This window comes from Taudactylus pleione, unplaced genomic scaffold (genome assembly GCF_031769625.1).
Source record: "Taudactylus pleione unplaced genomic scaffold, aTauple2 ptg000154l, whole genome shotgun sequence".
Classification (NCBI taxonomy): Eukaryota; Metazoa; Chordata; class Amphibia; order Anura; family Myobatrachidae; genus Taudactylus; species Taudactylus pleione.
The window spans coordinates 36,770,630-36,794,091 of NW_028284556.1; the positions used below are offsets into that span (position 1 = coordinate 36,770,630).

Consider the following 23,462-nt stretch of genomic DNA (forward strand, 5'->3'; position numbering starts at 1 on the left):
CCTAATGATTTTCTGATAACAAATTATAAAGTCACTTGAAAATTATGCAATTGTTTATGTCACAATTGGCATCATATATAATATTTAAAATAATTGTTGTATCACTGATCATTACATTCTCAAAAAATTCCATATGGCAACAAGTACATCATCTCCTTATACAAATATATCACCCTAAAAATATTGAAAATTAAAGGCTCTACCAGAAAGATTTGTAGAGGTGTGGGAATATTAACTTACAATCTGCCTACTACTCACTCCAGGTGTGTGAGAACTACTGTAAAGAAAGCCGTACAGTTAATTACAAAGGTTTAGCAATGGGGTGCCACAGCATTGTCAGGCAAATAAAGGGTGATTATTAATCATCACCCTTCAGATCAGCTTACTGTAGAGTCCTAATAAACATAGGCTCAGTGTTTGTTGATACACTCACTGGCTGTGCACAGTATGCCAGGATGTGTGTGGTGGGGCTGTGCACATTGGAGAGAGGAAGGGCAAGGCAGCTAGGGTTGCCCTGCTTGGAGCTATGACCAGCTGCTAAACATCCCCCTTTACAGCATGCAGTGACACTTATTGTTGTGGAGCATAGTATTTTGTTTACTGGAGGGGGATATGGCCACATCTCACTTGTTTGACCATTTCCCCATTCAGTACCTGGGCCCCATGAATGTATCAGCAGCCTTGTATAGAGCTGAAGAGCCTGTAGACCAGCTACATTATCTAAGAAAGAGGCTTACTGGTGACCCTGGACATTTGTACCTGCAGCCCTGCATGCATAATTCCACTTGACTCATTTCAATATCTTCACTGTTTGAACAGCACTGAATTCAGGTATGTGCTATGTATTATTGCAGTCACTGATACTATTTGTATTGTATGGCAGTCACTGATGCTCTTTGTATACTTTATATCAAGATATTGATGCTCTGTGAATTGTATGGTGTTCATTGATGCTATATGTATAATATGGCAGTCACTGATGCACTTTTTACTCTATGGCAGTCACAGAGGTTCTCTGCCATATAAGGCAGTCACTATGATGTTCTCTGCATTATTTGGCAGAAACATGTTATCTGCATTACACTGAGTTCACTGTGTTGTCTTCTGCATTATACGATAATTACTGCAATGTTCTTTGCATTACCTGATAGTTACTGCGGTGTGATGGGGAAGGTAATATAGTATAAGGATTGTTACCATCCTTTGAGCATTCAGACAGTGGATCCAAATTGCTCCATTTAAAAGTGGCTCAGGTGCTTTTTCTGTTACTTTACATTATGTTATATACTGCACCTCGTCCTGTGTTTGACCAATAAGTAAAAAAATATATATTTAAGAATAAGCTATTTTTTTTGTATCTTCTGCAATTGTTTTTTTCTGTATGTTTCATTTGATAGCCCAATATCATACATTTTATTTGTCTGGCTATTTAATAAATGTAATAAATGTTAAGAACTAGGGATGTGCGCCGACCCCCATGTTTTGGTTTGTATCTCCATGTTTTGGAGCTGGATTTGGTTTTGCCAAAACTGCCTTTGCATGTGTTGGATCTGTATTTTTTTTCAAAAATGTATAAAAACTGCTAAAATCACATAATTTTGGCTTTTTTGTTCCTACAGTATATTAACCTCAATAACTCTAATTTACACTCATTTCCAGTCAATTTTGACCACCTTACAGCTCACAATATTGTTTTCATCCAGTAGGTCTAAAATTTGCACCAAGCTAGCTGGCTGACTAAATTAAGCAGCAGCAGTGGGTGGCACAAGCACATGGCAGTTCAATCTACAACATGGCATTAATCAAGAGGCCTGAGGAAGATGGCGTATGTATGTAGTTGAAGTCAGGGAAATGAAGGGTTGATTGGCAGTACATTTAATTAAATTTTTGATTCCGAAGCAAATTTATGAGGGAGGAAGGGAGAGCATGGGTGAACATTATGTCCAATGTTTTACCCACAAAATCAACTTGGTGGTTCAGATTATTTTTTTAAATTAAAGGGGAATACAGGAGATGCAGTCTGTGGCCATAAACATTTTTGGACATTTTTGGTATTCAGAAACTGCATGTCAAAGATTGCAGCAGCTCTGGCAGTTCAAGTTCCAACATGGTACATCAGCAAACAAATGTTTTTTTTATTCAAGAGGCCTGAGAGAGTTGGAGTATATAGTTGAAGGCGAGGAAAAGAAGATTTGATTAGGAGTAAATTTAATTTAATTGTTTAATACCGAAGCAAATTTATGAGGGAGGAGGGGAGGCATTTACAAACAATATTTAAATCATTCACATCAGTCCTTGCCCCTGAAGAATCCTTGAGTGCTGTGCCTGCTGTTGTTGCTGGGAGTGGATTTTTATCCCAGAACGGGACCAGGAAGACTTCTAGTAGTACTTTAAGAAACAATAGACTGTTAAAAAATCCTTTGCAAGGGGGAGCACATATGACAGCAATCACCCAGGTGTACAGTGAATCACTGACACCATAACATCTATGCTGATATTAGATGTGCATCCAATATCCGCTAATAATGCAGTGGATTTTAGACAGTTAATTGAGGTCCTACCAATTCCCATCTAGATTCCACTTCACTAGAAAATAAATTCCCAACTTGGCAGCTGCCCCTTGATGAACAACACAGAATCCCTTTATGGACAACAAAGCACCCCTGCGGAACAAAATAGTGCGGACAGACCACCTGCAGAGTCACAAACACGTGGATGATAAACTACGGTCTGGTCTGGCAATTTCAATAAACAATAATAGCATAACTACTAGCTACCGTAGCACACAAAAAACCCTCAAAACATCTTTTTTTTGTGGAATGATAGTTTTATTTAACTTTTATTTTTTTAACACTGGGGAAGAACACCCCTGTATTCACAGAGCACACCTGGATGATACAGCACCCCTTTATGTATAGGGGCTCTAGCCCCTTGATGGACATGACAACACAGCAGCACCCCTTTATGTACTGCAGCCCCCCTTTATGTACTGCATCCAAAGCCCGACAACACTGCACCCTTAAACAACAGCAGCACAGACCCCAAGCCCCCCAAAAATTGCACCCTTGAAAAACAGCAGCACAGACAGAAAATGTCTGTTCTGCACATTCTCTAGAGCCGGAAATGGCGCCGATAACCGGGCCCTTTATAGAATGCAAAACCTGCAAGAATTTGACAGTGGGAGGAAGAGGTTTTGCCTCATTTTTGGATCAGAGTCAGTAGGGAAACCATGAGCCGGTCTTGGATCCAACTTGGAATTGCAATTTTCGGGTATGTCCAGTTCTCGGCGAACTGGACCCGCTCATCTCTATAATAAATCTATGTTCTGTAATATACAGTATTTTTCAGCTGCAATCTTTACTATCCAGATTCCCTTGTAGTCCCGTACAGTGGCAACATCAGGTGTGGTGATACCCAGTGCAGTACTATGAACCCCTCATGCACATGAAGTGTCACACCCCCATATTACATCACACTGGTGGCTTGCTTAGCACTCCAGGAGCTGCTGGTTAGCCTCAAGCCTCTCTGGCCACAGGGGGGGTGATGGAAGACCCTCAGTGACAAAGCAGCTCCGCTATGTTGGCATCACCCTGCCTGATGGTGTCATCTGGCACAGCCCGCACCACCATAGTGACCACTGTTCTCAAAATAATTTTGTCCAATCTATCATAAGTGGTTTTGATACTTTTTCTACTTTCTTAATCAACTTCATTGGTTATCTTTTATTTCTGGACACAGACAAAAGTTTGTAAAAGGCACGGAAGTCAGACAGTTCTTACATAGATTTTCAGATCCACTTTGCTGTAATTTATTGAAGGTTGTTAGAATGGCAAAGACAGCAACAGCAAGTTTAAATCTAGTAGTTTCAAAGAAAATCCTACAATCCTTTCACTGACTATGCAAAATCAGCTATCTAGTGATTATCCAATTAGTTAAGTGTAGTATACCCTGCCCATAACACCCAATCACCTATTTATTCTTCTCCCCAGGCTAATTAACAAACTCCCTGATTGTTTATCAGTATATCTAGTCAGACCATGGCAAGCTGAACTGTTTTGCTTTTCACATGGCAAAAGCACATTTCTTAGAATTAACAGTTCTCAAAGGTGTCAAGACTGCCTCTACGCTGGGAAGATGTGATTCCCAATTCTCAGAATAGATGACTATGTTGTTTAGACATACAGCTGCATATACCTTATAGAGCATCTAGAGTATATCCATAGTCCTTTGTATACTGTAGCCTTTGCTCCATGTATCCCACACATTAACACTTTACAGTGAAACAAGTCCTCAGGTGTCTGAAATGTATTGGGATTAGCCAATACTTTCAGGGTTATATGACTTTACCACTGAGAGGTTTAACATGGTCAGATACTTACTTCAGGCTACGTTCTCCACTAGATCATCTACCCATGGCATAGAGTAACTGGCAAACTGAGATACTTTAATAAACTTACAAAAGTCATTGAAAAAGCTTATAATTTCATTGAGTTTAAGACCCACAAGATGGGACTAGTTTATTCATTGGTGGATTCCTCTATCACATTTAGTAGGATCATATTCTCTGACTTCATGACAGCCTGTCTAGCCTCAGGGATATGGAAAGGGCCATTGCTTAATGGTGGTGTAACTGTCATGTTCAATAATGTTGGTGTGCCCTGAAATAGGAGAAAATACTTTCTTGTTACTTGAAATCATGTCAACTGACAGCATCACTGGTCAAGGACTGAATCTCTTGCTCCTTCTGCCTCTTTGGATGAGACTTGGCCCTATGGCAAAAATCCCAAGGACATTTTTTTTGTTTCCTTTCTGGTGTCCATTAGGGCTTGAATAGGCTTCTTTTTTGACTGGACTTTCAGTCAGGGTGCCAGTTGCTTCATGTCCACCAATGACCTGATCATTAAGCACCTCCTGGAATGAGGAAAATCTCATCCTGGAATAAGGATATTTGGGGCTATGGCAGTAACTACAGTAACTCTTTAGATCTTTAAAGTAAGCAGAAACCAAGTTTATTAATATTCCTCAGTGATTCCATGGAGGCATAGCACCTTTAACTGTCATTTCTTTCAATGTCAGTTTGTTTCCTAAGTCAACCAATGCCAAGAGTGCATGTTGCATAATAAGGACTGTCTAATATAATAGCAATGGATTTCCCAAGGAAGGAGTAATGCAGGGACTACAGTACTGTAGGAAATGCAGGGCCCAGACAAGCCAGAGAACAGTCTGGCTGCAACCGGTAATTAACACTTTGGAGATTTTGGCCAACTGTGAACAAATGGCTTTATGGTTGACAAAACACCAATCAAAGAAACCCTGGACCCATCACCCCAATGCTGCCATTATGTGGGCTTTCACTTGCTGACAGTCCAAAGCCTGTTCCTCCATTAAATCAAAATAAGCCCGCTGAGCTTCTATGGTCAAGTATTGTAATAGTTTTTCTGCCAAGACTTCTGGGAACCAGAACGTCTGAATCCTACCACACTAGAGCAAGCACATCATGCAAAAGCCTAGTGTTTTCTTCTTGAGCCACAGTGACTCGCAGTACTTGGGCTAGCTGTTCCTGCTGCACAGTGACCATGCTCACCAAAGCTCTCAGGAGACCCTCCATGTTCATGTCTTATTGTGTAAGAAAGCAGAATCAGAATTGTGTAAGAAAGCACCATCTTGCCATGATGACACCACTCATAAAAGGTGCAATAGACAGACAGTACTCACACAGGTATTCAGATCCACTTTGCTGTATTTTATTTAAGCTTATCAGGATGGAAAAGACAGCAACAGCAAGTTTCAAAGAAAACCCTGTGACCATGTCACGGTCTATAAAAAGGTAATCTATCTAGTAGTGACCAGCCAAATAGTTCAACCTCGGTAAACCCACTCACAACACAAAATCCTCTATTTATTATACTCGCCAAACATTAACTAACACAACACAAAACCAATTACTCTCCATCACTTGTCTATATCTGCTCTGTGTGCATAAAAGTGTAATTTGGAAAATGACTGAGCATCGGTTTCGCAATCCAAGCATTTCTCTGACTGTTTTGTAATCCATAGATTTACTAAAGCCCAAACTGACTTTCAATGCAGAAATACCACACTTTACAATTCCAATGAATAGTGAATGACTATCAATGTTTTTTGTTATTACTTTGAGATACTGTATAAACCATGAATTTATAAAGCAGCAGGTTTTAAACCGACCCCACTAAATAACTTGCCTTGAGTATAAAATTAAGCACTCTGTGCAGGCTAATATGTTAAAATGTGCAATATCAGGTAAAAAATGTGGGGTACCCCCAAATAGATAACCAGACCTAGGCCTCTAACTCTAGGCTGCTAGTGAAAAATAGTGGAGGTTGGAATGGCATGGGGCTGCCCCTATTTTTCACTAGGCTGAACGACTATAGTAGGGAGACAAGCAGCATGAGGTCCCCCAGCTATAATGTCAACCTGCCCTATTCTGGTCAGTCCAGGACTGGAATCCCTAGGTAAGTGTTAATACTTGCCCAAAAATCACAACCCCATTCTAAGGACAACCTATGGTTATATTTGTGTATTTGTGTGAAAGTTCTCCAGTAATTTGAAATATTAGATAAGGACAGTATTGTAAACAGGAAATATGGGTGGGGATTTATAAGTATTACTATAATGTGGTGGTGTTGACATTGGGAAAGTCAATGATTTATACATATACTGTAGATCTATCAAATTCTGTATGTTACAAATTTGTGACAATGTGGGATAAGTAGCTCCATTTGTAGGAAATTGGTATCCCCTTGCATTCCATTCAAAATGTCTACATTTTAATGTTTTAATAGAATCCAACCACCTCTATTGGCTAATTTATTTATCTATATTGTGTCATTGTGTGTTACTTTATTGAGGAAAGGTACAAAGTTCATTGCACCTACAGTACACTCAGTCCATAAGGGGTATCCCAGAGCCGAAGACTGGACAACCACTTTCCTTGAAAGACAGAAGATAAGATGGAGGCACCAACAAGAAGACAGTTCTCCAGATGAGCCCCTAATTACCTTATAAAACTCAGCTAGAGGAGAAAAGAAGCAGGGGAGGAGAGGTTACAATACCTTAGGCAGATACAGCTTAAATTTTGATCAATCTTAAACTTTGAAAACAGCATACTTGTAAATTAAAACTGAAACCTGATAGTTGACATATCAGCAAACATGCAATGCAAATAAATGTTAACTTTCTAGGTTTGTGTGACCCTTATACACTTTTTACTATAGTTCTCTTGTTGTAAACATGGAATTTCAGATCAAAGCAATGAGGATCTCCCCATTTGGATTTTTTACCCCGATACAATAAACCATGTTTCAATTGTGGTTGATAATCAGTAGTCTCTTGATCATATTGTACATGGATGGCATTGACCTATCACCCAAGATGGCCCACATAAGAGATGTCTCAGCTAACAAAACCCAAGTTAATAGCAAATACAAAAGCACAGTCTGGTGTATGAGATCACAAGAAAATAAAACCTTTATCCTGCATTAGTCTATTGTAATTGCCTCCATAAAGCTGTAGATCAGCTTTTTATGACTATGCTATTTTCTTTAGATCTTCCTTTAAGATTGTAATGGTGTGGCTTAGTGCAGACTTTACAGTTGACAATAAGAGAAAGGGAATCAGTATGTAATGCCGCTGGATGTATTGTCAGTGGACTAAATACTGACGTTGGAAGCCCAAACCATCATGATCCCAACTGGGGCTGCCAAGTACCCTAACGCTCCCCTCTCCCCCCTACCTAACCCTCCCTTAGTGGTGCCTAACCCTAACCTCCCCCTGTGGAGCCTAACCCTAACCTCCCCTTCCTGCACCCTACACCTAACCCTCCCGGGGGGGTGCCTAAACCTAACCTCCCCCCAGTGGCACCTAACCCCCCTTCCCCTAGCCTAACCCTCCATGGGGGTGCCTAACCCTAAGTCCCCCCATGGATGCCTAAAACTAACCCTCCCCCTGCTGCTAACAACTAACAGTCCCCGCTTACCTTCATTCAGGTGCCAGGTGTTGGGATTTCAGAGACTGGCTACAGATAGGCATCAGTATTTAGACACCAATCTTTAGTGCAGAGTTGGGCTTCCAGCACTGGAATACCGATGTCTAGCATTCCGGATGCCGGTAAAAAAACTGCTTCCCAGAGAAGGTTATTCTTTAAAACAATTGTTTTTCTCTTGAACTCATCTATAATGATGTTACATAATACATTTTAGTAGTAGAGATGAGCTGTTTGGTTTTGGCTCAGATCTTACCGCCAAGAATGAGGCAAAACATCTTCTTTCATAGACATAGATGGCATTTTTTTCCATGAAAGATTATGTTTTGCCTCATGCTGAGATCTGAATTAATGTAGGTGATAAGATCCGAGCCAAAACTGAACAGCTCATCTCTATTTAGAACTGATGTCAGGTATAATACACAATGCTTCACATAAAATGTTGTTTGTATTAAATATAAAATACTTTTATACTTACTGAAATTAACATTTTAGATGCTGTGTACCAACCATAAAGCTCATTGTTAAAACTTCTTGGAGGATAACTCAAAAACATCAGTGAGATTGACTGCTCCCCTATGGAAAATATGAAAACATACATAAGCACTGTATATTTATATAAAATTATTCATTAGTGTTTAGTGAGTTAAATATAAGTGGTGCACATAAGACAAGATATAATCAACAATGTCTGGTTATAGACTACTTTATAAAATGGTTAATCTTTTCCTAGGACCGTTCTGTGATCCTTTTGTGCAATACTGTAAACAAAAGTTTATTTTACTAGCAGCGAGTAATGTACTGTAGCTGTAAGCTCGTCAGTGACATGGGATGACCTTCAGATTACATAATAAATTATAAAGCAAATAATATTACAATAGCAATGACAAGTGATTAAATGCATACTAGCAACTTTGTACACATCACAGTGACTTTTATGTCATATTTAATCTAACCATTTATATAATTTTTTTGCAGAGATTCAATCACTGCTCAAATGAAAATGAATGGAAACGTCTGGAAAGGAAATGGAAATAGAAGTTTGATAATGTGTTTCTTGTGCAGCCGATAGCAACATTATGGTTCTTCAAATGGAATTTGCTGGACTATTTATGTGTGTGTCTACACATGCTGTTGCTATAGTTATTAATCAAGGAATACCAACATTATACAACAACACAAATGTAATGTCAGTGAAATGAGAGCATAGACTGAGATTTACAGTTTTTCTCTTGCTATACGCCAGCTACTAAACACACATTCATTGCTGTAACATGTATGGCCCTAACCTCTTTCACATCTTTATTAGGAAAAAAAATATTTGCCAAAAGTGAAAAATAAACATTTAACATAAGGTGAGTTGTTATAGGTGTGTTTATGTTCCTATTTATCTCCCTCAGTATTGTATTAAAACATTATAGGCTTAAGGGGTATAGAAATATAGAAAAATGGGCACACACCAGGATTGCACAACTTAAAAAAAAATTAATTCTTACTTTCTATATGGCATCTCATGAATCATAAATCCACAAAACAGTCTCAACATTTTGGTCCTTATATTACTTTTTTCAAAAGGCACAACAGTAAATCTGTGGATACTAGGACAACCATCACCCAAATGACCAAGTGTTGTGGGTGGTGGTTGTCCTAGTATCTACAGATGTGCTGCAGTCCACTGCATCTCACCACAACCCCCTGTTTCTCACTCCTGCCCCCTGCATCTCACCAGTGTCACCACAACCCCCACTGCTGCTGCCCTGCAGCTGGCTGGGGTCCGGCCACTAGGATATGCTGGGAAGGGCAGGAGGATCGTGGATGAGAGACTTGTATTGCAGATACTGTAAGCACTATCAGCAGCATGTCCCTGAGGCTGGAGAACCTGTGCACATTTACGCAGCCTCCATGCGCACCCCTCCCCAGCTGCTGAACATGGAGATGAGCAAAATATCCTCTTTGCACAATGTACCCTGTATTTCCTGGGTTTCCAGTTGAGCTTCCTCACGGTGGTGCCCCTGTCTGAGAACTGTGCTGACTTCGATGGTAGGTGCCTCCAGTTCACCAAGGGCATGTGGCTGAGTGGAAACATCACACCAGAGAGGAAACAGTTCATGGTGGAGTGGTCGCCGGAGTCTGCCTGCAGGTTCAGCATAGGGATAGACATTGAAATCCAATGGCTACTAACCATAAAGTTTTTGTTGTGATGGTAGTGTTTTTGCCATTTGATAGTAGCAGTCCAATGTTTGCCACCATCGAATGGAAATAATTTGATGGTCTTCCCATTGTTTATTTTGTTTTTCTGATAGCTATGCCTCCACTGGCTCCTTTCTGGCTACTGTTTCAGCATCAGGGCATCTTCATAGGTTCATTGGAGGCTGGCTCTCACTTTGTCAGCCTTAGACCTGACCCTGCTCAGTTCCCGACTCCCTCCCTTGTCTAGGCTGCTGCTAAGCAACAAGGCACATTGCTATCTCCAATGGTCTTTCATTGGTTCCTGCCATTACAGCACCCTGGCCAGCTGCTATACAGCAACTTTGTGCAAGATTTTTTTCTGAGACTGCTACACTAAAATAGTCATTGCTAGTCTCCATTTTTTGCAGAAGTATGGTTCATACACCTAAACCTTCTTCGACCAATGCTGTATAGAATAGTGGAACACACATGAAAATCTGTCCAGTAGTTAAGGAGATAAGTCTGAATGAACAAGCAGACCCCTAAATAATATATATATATTTTTTTTTTTACACACACACTCACATTTTCAATCCACAACACTCAAGCATTTGCGGTGCCTTTGGTAAATGACCACACCATTTAAATAAAATAAAAAATCATTCAAATTCTGCACTCACCTGCTTATATTCCAAACTGTAATATATTTAAATTCAGGGAATATTAGTTCCAAAATATTGCAATAATTTGTCAAGCTGACCAATCACGTCATAGTCTCTCCTTCTGGCCAGTCCCTACACGGACACTCAAAAATATGAGCATTGCTTTGCCTCATTTGGCTCCATATATATATGGGCCATGAAATGTCCACCCTTTACCGGACACTGTATAATAAATCTGTAGCTGTGTATAGTGTCAGTATTCAACATAGGTTGACAAGCTAAATGATAGTATTTTCTAAAAGGTTTTCTTAAAAAATAACACAGGCTCTTAATACAAAGGGAGAGATAAAGTCGCCACCAATCAGCCCCTGTCACCTTCCAGGCTGCGTTTGAAAAATGACAGTTATGAGTTGATTGGTTGGTATTGTATCTCTCTCTACTTCATCTCTCCTCAGGTTTAGTACATATACCCCTTATAATTATAATATGCCATTATAAGGCATGGCATACTATACCCCAAGGTTTAGTACATATACCCCTTATAATTATAATATGCCATTATAAGGCATGGCATATTAAAATATATATATATATATATATATATATATATATATTCCTTAGACAAAAAACCTTACAATTTTACATATCCCATTAAGGCTTCTAATACATTATCTGAAATTTCTCAAAACCTACTGAGTTTGTGCCGCTCAAACTAAAAAAAAAAATTACGATCATTAAGGATGATGCCTTAATGGACCTGTTCCTTGCACAATACAGATATGGTATGCCATCACAGCCTGTGGTTAACTGCAGATTCAGCACTCTCACAAAATGAGATTGCAGTCACTCACAAAATGGTGGAGCTGCTAATTCACATAATTGTGTACTCATTGGAATTTATACATTCAGTCTATGCAACTGAGGTTTGAGCAGTTATGTGGCTCCCACAACCTACTTAGTGCCCACAATCTTCCCATTTGATCACCACAACAATCTCACTGGCTTCCAACATCCTTCTCACTCCATACATTTATCTCATTTAGAATACACGTTCAGCTCCGTTATTTTAAAATTTATCATACTCTGTATATGCATGTACACTTTCTTCCCCTATATGCCTCCATGCTGCTATATATTCACCAATCCCTATTGCTGTGTGGTCTCCCAACTGTGCTAGTCTGTGTTCCCTCAACAGCACCAATCTGTTTTCCCCAGCTGCACCACCCTGCATCCGTGCTTCCTCCACGGCCATGTTGCCGTCTTTCTCTTATCAGTGGCACTCTTTCTTCTTTCATCTGCACTACTCTGGCCCCCCAACCGTGCAACTCTGTCTCCCCCCACCACTCGCACCACTCTGTCTTCCCCAATCCCTACCAATCTCCGAACTGTTCTAGTCTGTGTTCTCTCTTCCGCACCAATCTGTCTTTCCCCATCTGCACTGCCCTGCATCCGTGTTACTCTGTTTCCTTTTGCACCACTGCTTTCCCCTAAGCCACACCACTCTGTCTTACTTTCCTCTGTGGCACTCTTTCTTTTTCCATCTGCACCACTCTGTCCCCCCAACTGTGGAACTCTGTCTCCTCCCCTCACCAGCACTTCTCTGTCTTCCTACCCATCCACACCAATCTGTATTCCCAAATCCCTACTGTTGTATGTTCTCCTATTTGTTCTAGTCTGTATTCCTTTATCTGCATCAATCTGTCTTTACCCATCTGCACTGCTCTCTCTTCCCATGTTCATGCCACTCTCTACCCCATGCACGTCACTGTCCCCCCAAACCATGCCACTCTGTTTCCCCTCCATCTGCACCACTGTTTTCAACCCATCTGCATTACTTTGTTCCTCCACCCTATCCACACCACTGTTATTCACCCATCTGCATCACTTTGGCTGCCCCACCGATCTGTAGTGCATAACCTTCCCTCCTCTACATGCCTTTTTGTCTCACCTATTCATGCTGCTCTGTCTCATTCCTCCCATCCACACCATTTTTATCCCATCTGCACAGCTCTATTTTCTGCTTATACCTCAGTTGTATAGACTGCATGTGTGTATTCCAATAAGCACACAATTCTGTGAATTAGCTTCTCCACCATTTTGTGAGTGACAGCAATCTTATTCTGTGAGAGTGCAGAATATGCAGTTAACCACAGGGTATGATGGCATACCATCTCTGTATTGCGCAAGGAACACATCCATTAAGGCATCAGTCTTAATGATCATAATTTCATTGCTTTCTTTAGTTTGAGTGGCACAAATTCCATTAATTTTGTGAAATTTCAGATCATGTCTAAGAAATCTTACTGGGACATGTAAAACCATATGGTTTTTTGTCTATGGAATTTCATTGCTTTTTTATAATTTATTAACCATCAGGGTTTTGACGAGCAAACTGGGCCATCTGAAGGGTAGAAGGACAAAAAATTGGTACACTAACATGGGTGGAGTAGCAGACAGCACACAGGAAGTGTTTTAAGGGTGCCGAGGGAGAGATGGCTGCGGGGGAATGCTGCAGGTGTTTGAGTCAGTGGCAGCAGTGGAAGTGCAGACCAGTGGCAGCAATGGGCATGCACAGAAGCATCAGCCATGTGCCAGAGGGACTCACTGGTGCTGGGCATGCACTTGAGAAAATCAAATCAATAACACACAGATGCATGGACGTATCAGTGAGATCCATCCATGAATGTGTAATATAAAAAAAAATATGTGCCTCCACAGCAAAACCAGCATCGGGCCCAGCATCGGGCTTTGGAGCCCCAGTTCTGGTTGTGCTAAACACAGGAAACAAATGACGTAGGAATTCCCTGTATTAAGCACAACCAGCACTAGGCTAATCAGAGCTAGTTTTGTTTGCTAAAAAACAGGGGACAAGCAACATAGGAGTCCTCTTGAAAAATATTGAATTTTCCCATAGAGAAATCCTGAGGGGGCATGGTGTTTAAGGGGCTACATCTCAAAAGCTTTTAGAGATACAGTGCTGAAATTTGGCATGGGCTGGTAGAACTGTGCTGCATGCCAAATTTCACGGCAAAAGCATAAAAAATGAGGACTTGGGAGTAATTTAAATTTCCAACTGTCAGTATTTTTTGACACTCAATTAGGGCCACTTTTCTGCTGCTCTCTATGGGGGATTTTGGGAAGGCATAACTCAGGGTAGGGGGCAAATTTACACTTTGGGTTTGTATTATTAGGTAGCTATTGTTCCAGGGTAGGTGCTTTTGCAGTTTAGGTAATTGAGAAAGTAATAGTTTTTAAACTATTACCTCAAGAATCCACCATTACAGAGATAGGAAGATTCAACTGGATGCTCAGCCTTAGTAGGAGCCTCCATCAGGTGTACTCACTGTGGCTTCACTTGGGTGCACAAAGATGGCAGGTCAGTGTGGGTGGTAGTGGCGGTGGGCTTGGGGGAAGGAAGCAGCCATAAGCTGCAGCTGGACCTGGGGGATAGCAGGTGTTAGCTATGTATGGGACCCATGGGTGTTAGCAGCAGCAGTGTTGCAGGTGGTTGGACCCGAGGGAGGTAGCAGCAGACTGACGCAGGCTTGGATCTGAACAATCCATGAAAGCTGTGTTTAAATAAACACAGAAGCAGGGTCGGGTTAGTGAGACCCATCTGTGCTTCTGTTTAATTAAAAAAAAACCCTGTGTAAAAAAAAAATATGGCATGGCCCCTCCCCAAAAAACAACAACCAGCACCAGGGTTTGGAATGCCAGTACTGTTTGTGCTAAAAACATGGGACAAATGATGTAGGGGTCCCCAGTATGAAGCACAACCAGCACCAGGCTTTTGAGAACCAGTCCTGGTTGCCAATATATGGGGGACAAATGACATAGGGGTACCATGTATTCAGTGCAACCAGCACTGGTCTCTAAGGCAGCCCTGGTACTGGAAATACAGTACCAGACTCCTTCTAGCAGGGAGGGGGTGATGCCACAGACAGGGTAGCTCTTTCACCCATCCCCCCAGCTGAAGCATCACCCCTGACCGCTACTCAGCCCAGGCCAGGGATCCCTGGGGAGCTGAGGACCCCCCACATAAAGGCCCAGGATGATAGCCCAGGTCTATCCCCAGCACTCCTGAGCAGTGGGTGCTGGGTTGATTGTGTTGTGTGGTGCATATGAAAATAAATATTGTATTTTGCAGTAGCACTACAGGTCCCAGCAGGCATCCCTGCATACTGGCACTTGGAGAACCACAAGTACCAGCTGTTGGGGCATTAAGAGCTTGCTGATACCTGTAGTACCCCTGCAAAATAAATATTAAAATAAAAAAAACTATTTTAAAAAATATAGATTTTATTATTTTGTACCTTTACCTGGGGGGCGGCAGCCTTTAAGCTCTATTACATGACTGCCACTTCCCCCAGGACATCTATGGTGTCTTCACCTTGAGGGCTGTGGCCTTTAAGCTCTTTTCCGTGGCCACAGCCCATCCAGGGCTTCACAGGCATTTTCTGTCTTCAGCAGCTCTTCTCTGCTGCATCCTGTCTGATGGACTGTGAGTGGAAGGTGCCTCACACTGGCTGTATATAAGCCAACTGAGGGGGCAGGGCAATGATGATTGGCTCATGGCAGCAATCTTTGAATTTTAAAAATGGCCCTAAACCCCCCGTATATTGGCAACCAGGACTGGTTATGAAAAGCCTGGTGCTGGTTGAGCTTCATATAGGGAACCTCTACATCATTTGTCCCCTCTATTTAGAACAACCAGTACTGGGTCTCCAAAGCCCGGCGCTGATTGTTTTTTGGGGGGTGGGGTCACACCATATTTTTTTATTTTTAAACATAGAAGCCGGTTTCATGGATCTTCCAGATCCGAGCCTGCATTCTGTGTGCTGCTATCTCCCCCGGGTCTTAATACCTGCCCCACTGCTGAATACACTGCTGCCCGCACCGCCGCCACTAAGGCCCGCTACTGTCCCTGGGTTCTGGCTGCAGCTAGCACCCGCTACCCCCCCGGGCCTTTCCCCTGGGTCCTGCTGCAGCTAATGCCCACTTTTTCCCCCCGAGCCCACCACCGCTTAACCCCACAAATGATGGCCATCTTTGTGCACCCAAGTGAAGCCACAGTGAGTGGTGGAGGCTCCTACTGCAGCTGCGCAACAATTTGAAAATTCCTATCTATTCAATGGTGCATTCTTGAGGTAATAGTTTAAAAACTGTAACTTTATAATTTACCTGAACCCCAAAAGCACGTACCATGGCACAATAGCTACCTAATAAAACATATTCCAAGTGTAAATTCGTCCCCTACCCTGAGTTATGCCTAACAGCAGAAAAGTTGTCCTAATTGAGAATGCCAGAAAAAAGTGACAGTTGGAGATTTAGATTCATCCCAAATCCTCATTTTTTATGTTTATGGCCTGAAATTTTGTATGCAGCACTGAGACACAGTTCTACCCAGCCGTACCAAATTTCAGCTCAGTACCTCCAACAGATTTTGAGGTGTAGCCCCTTAAACACCATGCCCACCCCCTCCAGAATTTTCTATGGAGATTTCCCTTTTTTTAGATGCAGCCTCAATAGAAGGGCACGGTACTCTTAAGTAGATTCACTGTACGCTGTACATTGTATGGATTTTTAATAAACACTATGGTGTTTGAATCTACTTAGGAGTGCCATTTTTCTGCATTTGTATTTTTGTATCCTGGCACCCGGATTTGGATGGTGGTCCTTGGAGAGGCCATTACTTTCAACAGTTATATATATATATATATATATATATATATATATTTATTAGGGATATGCACGGACCCCCCGTGTTTTGGATGTGTATCTCCTCGTGTTTTGGATCTGGATTTGGTTTTGCCAAAACCGCCCCTTGTGTGTTTTGCTTTTGGAGCTGTATTTTTTTCTAAAAATAAAATCATAAAAACAGCTTAAATCGCATTATTTGGGCCAGTTATTGTTCCTACAGTATTATTGACCTCAATAACATTTATTTCCAGTCAATGTTGACCACCTTACAGCTCACAATATGGATTTTTTTCATCTAGTTAAGGGCCAAAAGGTTGCACCCAGCTAGCTGGCTGACTAAGCTAAGCGACAGCAGTGGGTGGCACTAATATGTGGCAGTTCAAATTCCAACATGGCACAGAGTGGCATTGCAGTGGTAGACAGGATGGCAGTTTAATAAACTATACAATCCCTAGTAATTTTAAAAACCAAGAATGTTTTCTTTAACTAGGGCAGAGGCCCGACTGAGTTAAAATATGCTTATGGACTGAAGATAGGGAAAGAATGGAAGGATTGATTAGTTTTAATTTATTTATTTTAATGTTTTGATTCTTAAAATAAATGAGGGAAGATCAATCTAGGACCAAGTTCTTCAGTTCCTTTGATCTGGATGAGGTTTTTTATTTTTTATACATCTAATAGACATGAGGTGGCCTTGATTGTGGAAGTGCTGCTAGAACATACTGTAAACAGACTTTTACTAGTTTGTACTCAGGGAGGTTGTTAGGGATATTGCAAAGAAAGAGTTGCTGTTTACATCAGAGTAATGCAGCCTATAGTTCTCCAGCTGAACTAGAACTCCCAGCTTCTGTGATATTTGCTGGGCCTACTGGAAGGTATTTGTCAACAACAGGTGGCATGATTCAGGTTACCTCAGCCTGCTTTATGCACTGTATGGACCATGTAAATATGTATGCAATATAAACAACTAATGTTTGTATTAAACTTTATTGCACATATCCTAACAGGAAAATGCTATGTACTGTTGCTCATATTTTCCCACCCCAACTTGGAGGTACATAATTTTCTTAAAAAAAATAAGAGGGGCATACAGGAGATGCTGTATGTATCCATTACAATTTCTGGACATTCATAAACCATAAAATGAAAAATGTCATGCAGCAAATCCCCAAACAGCTTATATTGCAAAGAAAAGAGGTGCAAGATGGAATTGTCCTTGGGCCCTTTCACGCACCCTTATGTTGTGTATATGAAATAGGACATTCACAGATTAACAAACCAATCAGTTCAGTGACAGGGACTGCCAATTGTGGCTGAAATTATTGGTTTGTTTGAACCCCTACAAAGCAAGCTGCCAATGCACAGTGGACATTGGTGGAAGTGATCCCATTCACAAACTGGCTTTACAACATAGGTAAGATCAGATGTCATCATTGTTATGGTCATCATCATCCCAATGATCATCCTCTTCTTCACACAATATTAATTATCCCCACTGGAATCCACCATTATAGGAGCCTTAGTATTTTTGTGACTTAATTGCTGGTAAAGGTCTTCCTTGCGGAATTCATAATAAATTTTAATGAACATCATATTTTCCACATTTTGGGGAGGTAACCTCTTATGCTGATCACTGACAAGTGTCCCACAGAGTACACACTGGAGGGTGGGCAACTTAAATAAAGCAAAGCCAGTTTGTGTAAGGGACTCCAAATTGCCTATTTTTCCTGCAAGTAGTGAAACAAACTGTCTGAAATGCCTATTTGGATGCTATCCCTAAAAAAATCATCCACCATTCTCTGAATGGTGACCATATCAGACAAAGTCATGGTAGACATGTCACTCATTGTAGGCAGTTCTTTCAGACACAACCAGCTGCCATTAGATTTTTATGACTGATTTGCATCACCAGCAGTGGGTCTCTTACGAAAATGTAGTATTTTCCTGGCAGCTGCAGAAACTGAAGGAGATGCTGCCATGTTATGTGTCACTTGAGCTGACAATTTTTTCACCAACAGCTCTTTGCATCTCTTCAGATTTATGTCCATCAGAAAGAAAGACACAAGGTATTACTTAAACCTAGGATCAAGTATGGTTGCCAAAATAAAGTGATCTGATTTCAAGAGATTGACGATCCTTGTATCCTGGTGAAGGGAATGAAGGGCTTGATCTACAAGTCCAACAAACTTAGCGGAATCACTCCATTTTAGCCCCTCCTTCAGGTTCTCCAGTTGCTTTTGCAAAAGTCTGTTTAGGGGAATGACCTGACTCAAGCTGAATTAAAACTGAAACATTGGAGCTACACTGTATGTGACTTATTAACTATATTATACATGAGTGCCATCAACGCTGTTTGTATGTACCTATATTCTGGAAGGCACTGTGGATGTTGTATATTTATGGATTGAGAGAGTGCCGGTCTATTGTTGTCTGTACTATTTTATGACTACTTGGATTATAAGTGCTCATTTATGACAAGGCACCTTCTGACTTTACTGTGTGGACCCAGTCATGGAGAAAGTGCTGCAATCTTTGTGATTCCTGCAGTTGGATATGACACAGGCTACAAGTTCACACGATGGCACAGGTTTCTTGAGTGTCACTATACCATTGGGTGATACTCTCATTTTGAGATATGGAGGCAGACCATATCTAATTTAAAGAAAATGTGCACGTTTCTGGCGGTGATGAAACAGTAGAGCAGCTGTATTTTGTAATTATTAAAATTACGCAAAAGACAGTGACTATTTTTTACATGGAGTAACATTATCAAACTACTTCTGTTGTAAACAGATACCACTAGGTTTTAGGGTAAATAATATACCCACTATTGGATGATTTAGTCAGGAATTTTGCAGGAAGTGGGTGGTGGTGCTAAACAAGTGTAGCTTTGACCTTATGCTCCTATGATAGAGGAGTCAGCTAGGGAGCTTACACTTGTTAAGAATAAGGTAACTGCAATTAATGCTGCAAATCATTATTCTTTAGTGACTGATCCAGCTGGCAAGTGGCTAAAGAAATTGTAATCGCAGATTGATACCTAAAAGAAAGATCTCGTTAACTTCAAAAGAGACAAGTTGTTGATAGTTCAGCATGATTACCAGGAATGTAAAGTGTATACCAGGGCTTCTAAAACTTCAACCAGACCACCATACGAGTCCAGACCCAGACGGGATAGAAGGAATTATTTTGTCATGGATACCTCTAGTTCCGGCAATACAACTAATAGTGATCAGGAAGAATTCAACAGCACCTTAAGTCAGAAACCCCCTTTAGGAATAAAGGCCAGCGCACAATGCGGGTCCACAAAAGGTCTGCCACACTCCGAGGGGGGCAATGGGCAAGGAATTATAAAAAAAACAAACAAAGAAAAAGACAATTTATAATGTTGCATCCAGAACACTGACATCAGATGAGATCAGGGTATTAAATAAAGGGTTATCCTTTGTTCCTACAAATGTCTGATTCTTTTCAGTGGAAGGTAGACCTCCACAAATTTTCATAACAATTAAAACTTAAAGAATTCTTTGGTCCATCAGAACAAGCGTGCTTGACAGATATGCCTAATTTTGGAAATTAATCTAATTTTGACCCAGTTTCTCATAACACATCGATAAAATGCTTCACTCAGATGGTCAATAACCTGACCATGAATAAAGCAATTAAAGAGACAACTATAAAGAAAAATTTGGCTAAAGGAGAATATACAGCATTAATGAATCTTGGTATATACCAAGATATTGGTATACATCCAGTGGATAAGGGGGGATACAGGATATGGAGCACTATAGATATGAGATCTACAGGCAATTAGCTGATGGCTCACTTCTTATAGTTTACACATATAACATTTTCTCTCTCTTCAATTTCACATCCTCCTGACTCTAAGCCAACTTTCCAGTGTGACTGGATCATACAGCTCACCAAGAACCTCTGCAATTGGGCTGGACCAATATGAACCAATTTGCAATTTGTAGCACCTATCCTTGTGTATCAACACCTAATTCCCTATAGATTGTAAGCTTGCAAGTAGGGCCCTCTTACCTTTTTGTCTGTATGGAAGAAACCATTAAACAGATGGATCTTATGATAAATACATTCCTTATATGTGAATACAAGTATCAAGATCTACTGGCAGCTAAAGATGAAGTCCTCACCATTCCATGCAGAGACACCCTATTATCTAAGGATAAGAAGCCATGGACAGGAAGAATTGTATGGGTGCAGAAATACTCCACTGCAAGTATTACAGCCCGAATTATAGCAAAGGAGCATTGGCCATTGATAACTACTGATACCGATTTACCAACTCTTAAAGACACCACTATTATGCCTTGCTACTCGTGTGGTACAAATATCAAAGACATCATCATACACAATGACATCACAGGCTTTAAAGCATGGAATAGTGAAGGATCCACAATATACAAGAACCAAGTTTTTACAAATGTGTGAATTGCATTACATGCCGATATCTCGAGACAAGAGCTTAATTTGCACATCCCCATATGGGCAGCAGATTTGCCATTAAGCATGTACTGACATGTAGCAGTAAGTATGTAATATATATCATATGCTGCCCCTGTGGTATGCTATACATTGGGCAAGACTAGCAGGATGTTTAAGGAACATATCGCCTTACACAGATCGCCCATCAGAGCAGCATTGGAGGGCAGGGATTATGATGACCAACCAGTGGCAAAACATTTTAAAGGATTATAATCATACTCTGGCCACCTTAAAATATAAAATTATTGACCATATTCCTCTGTCATTAAGAGGTGGGAACCGAGAACAGAAATGATTGCAGTTTGAGGCAAAATGGATCCATTGCCTCAATACTGTTACTCCTGCAGGTCTCAATTACTATTTGCAATTAAATTGCTTCATTTAAATGTCATTTAATATATATTATTTTTTAGGTGTTTATTAGTGCCTCTCAGCAGTCCCTTTTTTTAATTGGTTAAAGGTTTTTGTTTTCACGATAATTGTTGATGTTTAATGCCTAAACTTACTGTTGCTAGGCTGCATGGGGAGTGCACATTGCAGGCTTGTGACATCACCGGCAACGTCTCGTGCACTTGGTGAGAACTTATTTAAGGTACGCATTTTACAACATTGATTGTTCCCTGACAAAGGTTTGAATTAAAACCAAAATGTTGGAGCTACACTGTATGTGACTTAGGAAACCTTTTTAACTATATTATACACGAGTACCACCACTGCTGTTTGTATGTACCTTCAGTATATTCTGGAAGGTACTGTGGGCGATGTATATTTAGGGATTGAGAGAGTGCCTGTCTATTGTTATATATACAATAGACAGTTCCCATTGATGAAGTCCCCAGGATGAAACACGTTGGGAGTGAATCAGCCTTGCCTCTTGAACCTATGAATGAGCAAAATATTTTCCACCTTACTCAGATAAGCTATTAACTTATTTATTCTCTTAAAAAGACAATCTTCTTTTTTAAAGTGAATATTTTATGCTGAGTTTTTTAGACCTTTTTCTCTGATTTTATCGACCGGTCTTAAAAGGGTCTATTGTGTTTATGTGTGTACGTTTTTATCTATTTCTATGTATTTTGTACATTTATTAAATTGTTGAATTATTTATTTATAAGCACTGACACTTTCATTTTTATTATATTGTGAACCATATTTAATTCTATTAATGATTAATGCACCTTGGTAAACCAGTCGCTCTAGGTCATTTTATTTTTTTATTTTTCTATAAATTTTCTAATACTTTTACCAGTATTATTTATTTGACTTGGAGCTGACGCCTATTAACACTGGGTTGGGTTGATATAATTGCATTTAGTATCATAAGATACGTCACTTATTAAGATATTATATTTTGGCGCCGTACCCACCTATTTTTCTATACATATATATATATATAAATATACACACACACACAATAGTAAACAAATCCTGCACACTCCCAAAATCATGAAATCAATGGCAGGTGCTAAGTCATAATGGATAAACATACATGCTGTATCAAGATAATGATACCAGAAAAAACCAGCACTCCAGAGGTTAATGCAAAAAAAATTATGCAATTAATTCTCTTGAATGATGCATATCATCCCAAGATGGACTCCGGAATGACAATCACATTTACAGTAGTTTTCAGTCACAAATCAATAAAGTGCAATGTGCCAGGCATTAGCAGCAGTAATAAAATACTTGCGAATTAGTAGCATTCTAGGAGCCCAAGTACATGAGGATATATTGTCAATGCAGCCCAACGGCCGTTTCGGTGCTGAATGGCACCTTCATCACGGAGCAACCACAATCAAATGGGTAAAATGACCACTGCTTAAATAAGAGCAAAATCGCACTCAAATGAGCACACCTGATTAGTCACCTGCAGGTGCACATAGTCTCCGGTCCAATGCGCGCATCAAGCCAAAAGCCGGATGTAGGGCTCACTGTACGGGAAGCCACTGAGATAGTGGTATGCGTTCCAAACACCAGAAGTAACACTTCACCGGAAATGACGCGTGCGGCCCATCGCACGGCCACTGGGAACTCTATACCGCTGGAATGTCAGCGTGCACAACAGAACGGGTGGTTCTCATCTGTGCAATCGGAAGCAGTACGTGTAACATAATGTGCCCCCAGTGATGGAAACACCAAATTATTATTTCCACTAATATCCTTAATAGAGATACAACATGCACATGCAGGTGAGGAAAGGTGGCCCATGTGGCGATTATACAAAGAAATATGCATCAAGAATGAACCAAAAAGTGAATATATTAAACATCAACCAATACACAGAAAGGAAAATATTGAAGAAACAAGTCAAGAAAATAACAAACAAAAAATTAATGATATTAATGTAAATTAAAGAAAGCAAGAAAAATTTAATTCCTCATTTAACCCTGTTGGCGCCAGAC

General features: G+C 40.5%; 1 protein-coding gene across 6 annotated transcripts in view; it reads right to left on the minus strand.

Annotated features, from left to right (window-relative positions):
* LOC148522165 (proton-coupled folate transporter-like) overlaps nt 1–23,462 on the minus strand; it is a 549,361-nt gene that overhangs the window by 227,487 nt on the left and 298,412 nt on the right. For all 6 annotated transcript variants that reach the window (XM_088474522.1, XM_088474521.1, XM_088474518.1 and 3 more), the window contains one exon: nt 8,499–8,596. In XM_088474522.1, coding sequence (XP_088330648.1) covers nt 8,499–8,596 — 98 coding nt within the window. The remainder of the gene's footprint in view (nt 1–8,498; nt 8,597–23,462) is intronic.